Raw genomic sequence first — 10,788 nt, forward strand, 5'->3', positions numbered from 1 at the left:
CTCTAACTGTTCAATCGTCTTGGTCCTTCTTTGTGGCACCTTCCTCTTTGTGATGCGCCAAATGTTCTCTATAGGTGAAAGATCTGGACTGCAGACTGGACATTTCAGTACCCGGATCCTTCTCCTACGTAGCCATGATGTTGTGATTGCTGCTGAATGTGGTCTGGCATCATGTTGTTGAAAAATTCAGGGTCTTCCCTGAAAGAGATGACGTCTAGATATGTTGTTCTAGAACCTGAACATAGTTCTCTGCATTAATGGAGCCTTTCCAGACATGCAAGCTGCCCAGGCCACCAGCACTCATGCAACCACATACCATGCAACCACATGCACAGAGCTTTGATAACGTGGGTTATCCTTGTCCTCTCTGGTCCGGATGACATGGCCCAGTGTTCCATAAAGAACTTCAAATCGAGACTCATCTGACCACAGAACAGTCGTCCATTTTGCCTCACTCCATTTTAAATGAGTCCTGGCCCAGTGCAAACGGCTGAGCTGGTGGAGCTTAGAAATGGCTTCCTCTTTGCACTGTAGAGTTTCAGCTGCAGCGGCGGATGGCACGGTGGATTGTGTTCACCGATGATGCTTTCTGGAAGTATTCCCGAGTCTGTGCTGTTATTTCCTTGACAGTGGCATTCATTGTCTGTTCTAGAGGGGTCCCTCTGTCACTCTGAAGTGGTAGCAGTGTTTGGAAACAGAGTTTCTCAGCAATGGGCACGCCAACTTAGGGGAAAAATATAAAAAATGATTTTGACAGGCTTTTATTTTGAAGTTACACATCAGATCTAGTTGCCACTTTCAGGTTCTGTTCTAGAGGGGTCCCTCTGTCACCCAGAAGTGGTAGCAGTCATTGGAAACAGAGTGTTTCTCAGCAATGGACACGGCAACTTAGAGAGAAAAGATACAAAGTACTATTTTAATAGTGTTTCATTTTGAAATTACACATCAGATCTGGTTGCCACTTTCAGGTTCTGTTCTAGAGGGGTCACTCTGAAGTGGTAGCGGTCTTTGGAAACAGTTTCTCAGCAATGCGCACGGCAACTTAGGGGGAAAAGATAAAAAATGACTTTTTAAAAAAGCTTATTTTGAAATTATACATCAGATCTAGTTGCAACTTTCTGATATATATATATATATGAGAGAGAGAGATATTAGCTTTTAGTTTTTCAGCATTTTTTTCTGTTTTCAAATGCAGCGCCTGGAAACCTATTTTGAGTAGCTCAAACTTGTGAAAGCAGCACGTAAATGGGTGTACCATATTATCTTGAGGTACCGCGCACTTGTATATCGTGTGCTGGGCGAGCTGGACGCAGAGCCGGCTAGCTTTACCGCGGTGCTGTGGGAGTGATGCGACAGGAGCCTGTGATTGCTCGGGGAAGCAGGGGAGCTTTGTGATGTTTAGTTGCAGGAACCAGCGTTGGCTCCAGACAGAGGACGGGACAAAACAGCGAACACCGAAAACTATAACGATGCTCTAATGTTACATCGGCGTCCATAACTACTGGATACGTGCTACAAATGGAGCCGAACACTGCCCTGTAGTGGTGCCTGCTAAAATAAAACGAGACTTTAGAGAAAATATTGAAATTTGTAAAGTGTCTTTATTATACATTCTATTAAAACACACAAAACAGAACAAACAAAAGTGAAGCAAAAACAAAAAGTATTTAGAGTTGAGCTCAACCTTTCTGTACTTTGGATATTAGCTCGTCGCAAAGCTTGGTGAGCTCCTCCACTTCTTTTTCCTGAAACAAATTCACATGCAGATTTTTTATATTTTACTAAAAAAAAAAAAAAAAAATATATATATATATATATATATATATATATTCACACTGATGATCACTCACTTTCTGATCAAGGCTTTTCTCCAGCGACTGAGTCTTCAGCTGCTCCCGCCGCAGCTGGGCCTGAAGAGCCGAAACCTCTGCCTTGTATTTCGATCGAACTTCAGCAATTTCCTCATTTGCGCTAAAAAAAAAAAAAAGTAAATTTTAGTCTCTACAGCCAAAACTATGATGAATGGACTGTTGAAATAATAGCCAACCGATTTGGTAATCATTTGTTAACGGAACTATATAAACTAAAAAGAGGCCATTTGCTGAAAAAAGAAGAAAAAGAAAAAAACGGATGCAATTAGTACTGAACTACAAAATACTAGTACAATGGCATATTAGGGTTACTTACTGTAGATAAAAAAAAATAAAATAAAAACCCAAATTTAGAGATTAATCTGAGAACTTCGTCTAGGGAAAAAAAATCTGTATAATTCAGTTTGGAAAATCTGAAATTTGCTACAAAATAATCCAAAAAATGTGACTTTTGAAAGTCAAATTTCAAAGTTCTTTTTTAAAGATTTCTAAAATGTATTCTTTTTTTTAATTTCCAGTTATGATGGCCTGAATACGCCATCATACTTTTCACATGCTAGAAGAATATTTGAATCAAAGGATGCATCTGCAACTAAAAAATACAAACGTACGCTAAAGGAACGCCATGTTATTTTAGGCAATATGATATTTTCTTATTTAAAAAGGGAATTGATATTTGCATTTTTAAAAGTATTTCCAATATTGAAAAAAAAAAAAAAGTTTAAATGAAGAAATCTGAAATTTATTTAATCAATAACCAAAATAACCGTTAGTTGCTAATGGCGTAGCTAAAACCAAATCTGAGTTTTAGCGTCTTACAGGCTGATCTTCTCCTCGGCGTGAGCCTTCAGCGTCTGGTAGCGCTGGTCGCCCTTTTTTATCCTTTCCAAGTAATCCTGCGCGCAGGATTTCAGCGTCTCTTCATTCTGGCAGAAGAAGAAAGGATTTTGTTTGTTTCTTTTTGCTGCCGTCCAGAACAAAAATGGCGGCATTCCTCCTCTGAGAATCGGACCTTTTTGTAGCCCTCCACCACTTCCTTGTACTTCTCCAGCCTCTTGAACATTTCGCCCAGCGACCGCTCCATGGCGTTCAGGTCGCCGGACACCTGATCCTTCTCCATCAGAGCCTGGCTGAGCTTCTTCTGCGCCTCCTCCCGCTCCTTCTCCTGACTCGCTAATTTATTCAAGAGGAAAAATTAAATGCTTTTAGGGTTTTTAAGGAAGACAAAAACCAGAGAAATAAATCAGATGTGCTTTATATAAACTCACCATTCATATTTGCAATCAGCAGCTCAAACTCTGCCATTACTTTTCTATTGAAGAAGAATATTTTACATGAAATTAGAGTTCAGATAGTTCAGTTTGACCATCCTTATGTTCTATAAATAATTAAAATTCCAAAGTGGTTTTTATAAGTGGCCCTTAATTAAAATAACTACTTTGAAATCCATAAAAGTGAAGAAAAGAAAGAGAATCTTGATAATACGCCATAAAACTATGTAATAATTTTGCCAGAAAATGTCAATCATAAAAAACCCCAAAAAAGTTCAACTTAAAATGAACACAAAACATTTTGGTTAGAAATGTACTTTTAAAAAAACAATACAGAATAAGGTTTAAAATTGAATATAAGGGAATCTGAGAAATGGCAGAAGAAATCATGTTTATTTCTAATTATTTTTTAGCTGAATTAAAAAAATTTTGAGCGCAAAAATGAATATTATAATTTTTTCATTCATATTTAAGTACATAGCTTGGTGTGGTTACTGTACTGTCAATGTATTTACCATATTTTAAAGTAGATAAAGATGCAGAAGAAGGACTTGAGTAGCAAAACTTAACATTTTTAATTTTTTCTAGACCTAAATATAATAAAAACTAATTCCAGCTGAGGAAGTTTGTAAAAGCAAAACGCGTAAAGTTAGCATTCAAAGCTCACCTCATTTCTTGACCATCGTCTCGCAGCTTTTTAACCTTAGCGTTCCACTGATCTTCTTTCTGCTTGGCCTGTTTGAAAAAGTTTAAGTAACTTTTATCATCTTTACATAAAATCTGATTAACGAGTGAAAACAGAACAAATCATAAAAATCCAAACCTCTGCCTGCACCCTGGCGATGGCGGCATCCATGTCCTTCTGGCTGTACTTCAGAACCTCAATGATGGCTTCCTCTGCAGGTTTGGACAACGGAGGGATGAGGCTCTGCAGGATTGGAGGCAGAAGAAGAGACGGATGAGAACCAGGCAGGAGCTCCGACACCAAACTGTTCGACTCTGATTGAGACTCACTGCAGCCGCTGCGTCCTCCACCAGTTTGAAAACATCGTTCTGTTCGGCTGACTCCTTCTCCGCTTCACTGAACCTGTGAGGTAATCATCATGTTAATTATCATATTATGTTCAGTTGTTAAAAATATAGACATAACTCAAAATAATTTAAATTTGACGTTTCAAAATTGAGATCCTACTCTTTCCGACACTTCAGCACATCATGGCAAAGCTTCTGAACTAAAATCACTCCAACCATGAACTGCTTGATGTTCATTTTTCTCAGAGGCTGATATTAGTATCATCATGCAGGATTTTTTCCCCTGGCCATTTAATTCCCTTTTTCTCACATAAACCAGTTTAATTTGGCCAAACCTTTAATAAAACTGCTCCTTCCCACATACATCTTAACCTTTATGGAAAATGTTGCCCATTTCAAACTATTGCCACCTTTAAAACCCAACAATGTTGGCGCTCCAGCTCATTAAAATCCTGATTTTGCTTCAACAAGCTGACAAAATCCTTCCCTCATGTCATTTAAAGACAACATTTCTGCTTTTATTTTAGCAACACATAACTATAAAGGTCAGGGTCATTCAGCTGCAGCAGGATCCCTTTAAATAGCAGACGAAACTCACAGGGTTCCTATAAATCTTCCATTACGACATTCCAGACGTTCTGTAACCTGAACCACACCTACATGTTGAAGCTTCTACCTTTAAGGGTAAACGTTGCAGCTGATTTTAACAAAGTCTCTAAGGTTTGTTCTAAAAGTTACAGTTTAGATGTGGGATGGAAAATTTTAAGGTTACAGTTAATCAGCGTGTTACAGTATTATGGGTTTTGCTCATGGGAAAGTTTTCTGAACTCCGTATTACAATAGTTATTTAATCGTTTCTTGTTTGCACTCCCATGAACGTCCTTGAATGTTTAATTTCCCGTATGAAAGAAAACGTTTATGCTTGCAATCCGTTTTGCAACAAAGTAAGATTGTCAAAAAAGCGCTTTCAGAGTCCAACGCTGCAAAGCCTGAGAATAAATGTTGACAGAGAAAATGTATCCCCTCTCTGGTTTTTGAAACAGTTTTTAATTCACTCTTTGTTAATGATAATTTCCACAGCAGATGTCTCACATAGAATAACGTTTGACAGCAGAGTTGGGGTGTTTTCACACCTAATAGTCCAGTAGACGCCGTTCAATTCGGGACCAAAATTGCAACTTTTGTTACATTTTCAGCTGCTGCTGTTCTCTGTGTCAAACAAACCAAACCTTTTGAAACATGTGTTCCCCTCCCCGCCTCTGGGGGCGCTGCAACAAGAACCACAGAAGAAAATGACACCAAAACCTCTGAAGAAGACATTACTGAAGAAATTTCTTCCTCAGTAAATGTAAACAATACTGAAGCAGGGTCAGATTTTAGTGGTTGCACAATTTCTCTCACCAATGTTCTACTCTCACGTTTTGTTTTGGTTGTTTCTACCCACAATGCCCTGCACTGCAGTTCGCTTCCTGCTTTTAGAGCGGTCTCCAGTCCGCCTGGCTTTCACATGCGCATTGAACCGTATCAAATTTCACTTCATCCGAACAGAGATCGAGGTTTTCAGGCAGACCAGGAATCACATCAGTTTGATTTCATGTTCACACTTTTGCAAAACAAACTGCAGTTTGACTAAAGTGGACTAAAAAGGGCTATTCATCTTTAGCTTAATTTGTTTGGCTATATTTTTAAATTAAACAAAGGTTACAAGTATTGCTAAGTGTTTATCCTTGATAAATAAAATATTTTCAGATGTTTATGGGTGGTGTAATGCATGCAAGGATCTCCTCCAGTATCCATTGGCAACAAAACACAAATGAAGACAGCAGTACAAGCGTACCGTGCAGAAAGGCCAGCAGGGGCAGCAGAGAGCAGCTGAGCAGCAGGACCTGCAGGTTTCTTTGGACTCTCTCTCAGAAGCGGATCAAACTTTAGGTACAACGACTGTTTCCTCAGTGCGGACTCCTTAAACTGCTCAGGGACAAAAAAAAAAACGTTTAAATATCTTCACAGCAGAAATGCAGATAATTTAGCTACTGTGCCATACTTACACTGCTGCTGGAGCCAAACTGCTCGAGGTAATCAATCTGCCCATCAAAGTCGCTGGCCATGACTGGAACAGAGCAGCAGTAAAGTTAACAAATACGGATCTGACAGATTTCCAGCATCAGGAGAGCAGCAGCGTTCACTCACACATGCTTCCAGGAACAAACTCTTCATTGGAGTCCAGAGGGATCATCTGATGGTCAAAGGGAACTTGGGGTTTCCGGCTCCTGCATTCACCTTCCAGGTCTTTCTCCGACAGAACCACGCCATCCCCCAGCTGACATGTCAGGGCAATTAAAGTTTGTGTAAATAAGCAAAGAGAGAAGGACGTTTGAGAGCTGCAACAAACTGAATCTCTGCTCACCGAGGCTTCATGAGACTCAGCAGGAGGCAACATCTCTGCAGCCCTGCAGGGAAAAAATTAACAAAACAGCTCAGATCAAGGCCAGTGTTACAGGAAATCTTAGAAAATGTTTTCTTTGCAAGTTTTCTGGCATTTAACAAATATAACTAATTTTGGTAATTCTAACTGGCCTAAAATAAAAACAAAAATGTGTCTGTTTTAACTTCAGACAGTAAGAAATTTTTTTTTGAATTTTTATTTGGTGTATGAAAATATTTGGTTTCAACTGTAAATAACTTTCATAAATTTAGGCTTTTAATCAAACATACAGTTGCATTTTATAACAGTGCCATTTGAATATCAAACACTTTATTGAAATTCAAGGATTTTCCAGGATTTCCAGGACCTGTACGAACCCTGTAACAGATTTACTCACTTCTCCGATGACGCAGCTTCCCGTTTCTCCGGTTCGTTTGTTTGTTCTGTGGGATCCGGCTCCTGTCGCACGGGGCTGGGAGCGCTGCTGGGAATGCCTCTGGGAACGCCGCTGCTCTTCGGAGAGTCAGCGACGCTCGTTTTGGTGCCGAATGGATTGAAGTTTGGATCATCGAACTTCTCAAAGTCGAAGGAGTAGGAAGTTTTGGGAATCGGAGCGTCGGCAGCGTCACTGGGTCCGGCTTTCCCAGCGGACAGTTTAGGATCAGACGCCGGTTTTAATTCTTTACGTTTTCCGTCGGTGGATCTCTTGCCGAGCTTTTTAGGCGGCGGCTTCTGCTTGACTTCGGCGCCGTCGCTGAAGTTGAACTCGAGTTTGGTCGGCCCCTGTGGAGGAAGGATTTTCTCCTCGTCAGGAGCTTCAGCGGGTTTGCTTTCCTCTGCAGGCGGATCGTCTTCTGCCGCCTTTCTTCCAACTCCAACAGGCGAGTTCTGGATTTTAGAGCCTCCAGACTGGAAAGGGTTGATTGTGTCGAGGTTGTCAAAATCCAGCTTGTAGGATCCCTTTGCTGGAAGAGACCCGTCCTCGGTGAAACTGCCCGATGCTTCCTGTTGACCTGTGCTTGAAGACACTTCACCAGGTTGCTTTTCGTCAGGCGTAGCCGAGATGACGTCCTGTTCTGCCGTCGCCACGTTCACGATGACCACGCTGCTCTCTGTGGAGACGTCCGCCACTGAGTTTTCCACGGACTGTGTGAAGGGCAGCGTGTCGTCCAGCGAGGCTTCGGCTCCCGGTTCCTCTGTGGGCATCCGCCAGGCCTCGATCGGATCATCGGCAGGCCTGATGGGAGACAGCGGCATCTGTTTGGAGCCCTCAAAGGGATTGATGGCGTCTAGGTTATCGAAATCCAGCACGTAGCCGCCTCTGCTCTGAATCGGCATGTTGTCAGGGAACGATGACGGATCTGATGTGAGAGCAAATTTATTATCGGTTGGTTTATACACAGGACAAAATAAGGTAAATAGTTTTTTTTCAGATAAATTACCTTGTTTTGGAGGTTCAGCTGGTTCATGTGGTGAGGCGCTGAAAAAAAACAACAAAAACAGTGTTATTCAAGCCTGTCGCAATTAATCTGTTAAAATTAACTTGATAATTTCCGTTATAATTTAAAAATATTTTTGAAGGCCAACTTTATTTTCAAAGACATTGTTTTATTTATGTTTTTTAGCTTCATTGTTAATCAAAGTTTTGTATTCTTGCAAGAACAACATAATTAAAACGCCGCATAGAACATATGGTTTAAGTGTGTTTGTTTTATTTATTGCTTTTGGTTGTTTTATTTTATTTTGGATATTGAAAGAGTATCTTGGAGTTCCAGTGCAGAGACTTGTGTAAAGAATGTTTAATTTATTAGTCTCAAAAGGATGAATTTGCATGATCATCATGCCATTATGTCACTTGAAAATAGTGTCTAAGTTTACAATTTTATCCTAATAATTTCTGGGACAAATTGTCAACCAGTGAAATTTGTTATTGTGACAGATTTGGTGTCATTGTTTTTTATTTAAAAGCATAAAATATGTTTCTTACTCCAATTTCTCCAAATTAAAGGAGCCGATGACTTTCATGTTCTCGTCCACACTGGGCATAACGACGGAGGAGCTGGGGGAAAAAATCCTTCTAGTCACCGGATCTCTTCTGGGGGTCTGAAAAGAAACCTGAACAAAAACATTTAGTAGGGAAGTATGACCACCTGCTGCAAAATCTATTAAAAAAAACATCATTTTAAACCTGACTGCGTTAACTCGTAGATCTGAAGTTGCATGCTGTGCTAGATGAATTAACCAACAGTTCTGTACCTTGGAGTCCCTCGGCATGGTCTTACTGGGCAGGTTCTCCGTCTGACGCAGGATGGACGGCCTCCCTGTGGGCTGGTCCAGGGAAAATATGTCCTGAGACAAGCTGCTGTGCTTTCCTGCTGGGATGACCGCAGAGTTCTCTTTGGCATCGACGGAATTCATCCTGTTAGAGAAGAAGCAGCAAAATGACGTTTCATGGGAGATTTAACGCCACTCTGCGTGAAGCGTCACTCTGAAAGCTGCATGCAGATGATAAGACTCTTCCTGTTGAGGCATGTGACAACAGAGTGATCCTGTAGTTCACGTCAGAGTAAAGAAACTGAGGCTGCACTGTTGTGTTTGATTTGAAGACCATTTTTATTTTTAAGGAAATGAAAGAGAACACAATTTGTGACTTGGATGTTTTCAGGAGAAGAAAGAAAATATAATCAAGTTAAGATAGGAAAATGTTTTTGTACAGTAGCCTGATGCTGTGGTTCTTAAATTGTGCAATAGGTCTGGATATTTTGGTATCACCCATTTATAAAAAGGTAAATATGAAGCAATTTAGTTAGAATGTAGCGCTGATAAATGCTAAATGCTTGTAAATGCTAAATGCTTGTAGGTTTTGGATATGAAGAAATGTGGATATGAAGGCTGTTTATGAAGCATCTGAACTGATTCACAAAATAGCCTGGGGGACGGGTGTGCAGTTCATGTGATAAGGGCAATAAAGAAAACAAAAACAAGAGAGACACTGGAAGACCAAAACTGTTTTAGTGTAGCCGTTTGCAAAACAAATTAAACTAAAATTTAATTAGTTTAATACAATACAGTGAAATTTTTAAGGTTTTAAGGTTAAAAGATAATAAAACTGCGTTGCCACGATATGACCACCAGGTGGCACTGATATCATTAGTGCCACCTGGTGGCACTTATTGGACAACTTTCAGGAAAAAAACATGAAACTACACAACAAAAATCACTTTCCATAGATTGACATACATCTTTAACAGCAACTGAAATTATCACTGACAAATACAAGGACAAAACGCTTATCCTAAACACAATGTTCACCCTCAGCAAATCTTTTACGTTTTAGTTACTTTAATCTTCTGTTTAACACACATAAAAATTTGATTTATTCTAAAATACAGCAATATCTCACTTTTACCATTTATTCCAGTGATAACAAAGATGGGTTAAAAAAATAAAAACAGGCGTACTGATATTATGACTGCAGACTGAAACCCTGAAAATAGCTTGTGAAGCCATGTAGCTCTTAGCATGTGACCAGAAAGTAAATCACATCAGCTGAACAATCTCATGTTTTCCTCTCCGTTTAATTATAAACACTTTTACGGTACATTTTACCAATAACATTCATTCACGTTAAGCTTCAACACGGCGTAAAGTAAAAGTTTTTTACATTAAGACATCGTCAGGAACAGTTAGCATTAGGCTAACTTAACGGAAAAACTACAACCAGTTTAAACTGAGAAAACAATTCAAACCCGTTACACACTGAATTACAATAAGATCAAAATTCACCACCTACCTGAACAATACTGGACAGTTTGAAACGATAATACCTTTTCTGGATGTATGAACGGTAGTATCACCAGTAAATACTGATTACTACTTATTTGAAAACCCCTCTCCTGTGTCTGGAGCACACGCAGCCGTTTGGAATTTAAAAGTCATGAAACGCACCAATCAAATTGATCCAAACATTCAAACAAGATGCGCTTCCGGGTTAGGCAGCCAATCATATCAAAGAGCTCATCCAAAGATGACAGGCGTTCCAAGATAGTGTTTGATCCAAGTAGGTGTGGGGTTGAGGTTACCACGCAATTCTCATAAACATGAAATTATTTTCATGATAGGACATTATTTGAACTCCTTCTTTTATAGATGATCCTGATTTCTTTATAACAGTCTATACTGGCTTAGT

General features: G+C 39.7%; 1 protein-coding gene across 2 annotated transcripts; it reads right to left on the bottom strand.

Moving 5' to 3' along the window:
• Nucleotides 1-1,581: 1,581 nt before the first annotated feature.
• Nucleotides 1,582-10,551, bottom strand: tacc3 (transforming, acidic coiled-coil containing protein 3). Of its 2 annotated transcripts, none has more exons than XM_081603301.1 (17): nucleotides 10,393-10,551; nucleotides 8,856-9,018; nucleotides 8,587-8,714; nucleotides 8,042-8,079; nucleotides 6,997-7,960; nucleotides 6,582-6,624; nucleotides 6,365-6,494; nucleotides 6,223-6,284; nucleotides 6,012-6,142; nucleotides 4,157-4,229; nucleotides 3,966-4,070; nucleotides 3,810-3,877; nucleotides 3,140-3,183; nucleotides 2,884-3,044; nucleotides 2,691-2,797; nucleotides 1,851-1,971; nucleotides 1,582-1,745 (listed from the first exon to the last, which is right to left on the bottom strand). In XM_081603301.1, exons 2-17 carry the CDS (start codon nucleotides 9,015-9,017, stop codon nucleotides 1,680-1,682), a joined length of 2,403 nt encoding a protein of 800 aa, XP_081459427.1. In that variant the 5' UTR covers nucleotide 9,018; nucleotides 10,393-10,551; the 3' UTR covers nucleotides 1,582-1,679. The 2 variants fall into 2 exon arrangements, with proteins under 2 accessions (XP_081459427.1, XP_081459426.1); XM_081603300.1 differs by having other exon boundaries at nucleotides 3,966-4,085.
• Nucleotides 10,552-10,788: the final 237 nt, after the last annotated feature.

Source organism: Poecilia reticulata, chromosome 22, assembly GCF_904066995.2.
Source record: "Poecilia reticulata chromosome 22, P_reticulata-male-v2, whole genome shotgun sequence".
Classification (NCBI taxonomy): Eukaryota; Metazoa; Chordata; class Actinopteri; order Cyprinodontiformes; family Poeciliidae; genus Poecilia; species Poecilia reticulata.

Excerpts from the sequence above, each read along its gene's own strand:
- tacc3 (XM_081603300.1), bottom strand. The coding sequence starts at position 9,017 with ATGAATTCCGTCGATGCCAAAGAGAACTCTGCGGTCATCCCAGCAGGA. Across the intron at positions 8,715-8,855 it reads CCATGCCGAGGGACTCCAAG|GTTTCTTTTCAGACCCCCAG; the intron begins GTACAGAACTGT and ends GTTTTTGTTCAG. Across the intron at positions 1,746-1,850 it reads AGAAAAGCCTTGATCAGAAA|GAAAAAGAAGTGGAGGAGCT; the intron begins GTGAGTGATCAT and ends AATTTGTTTCAG.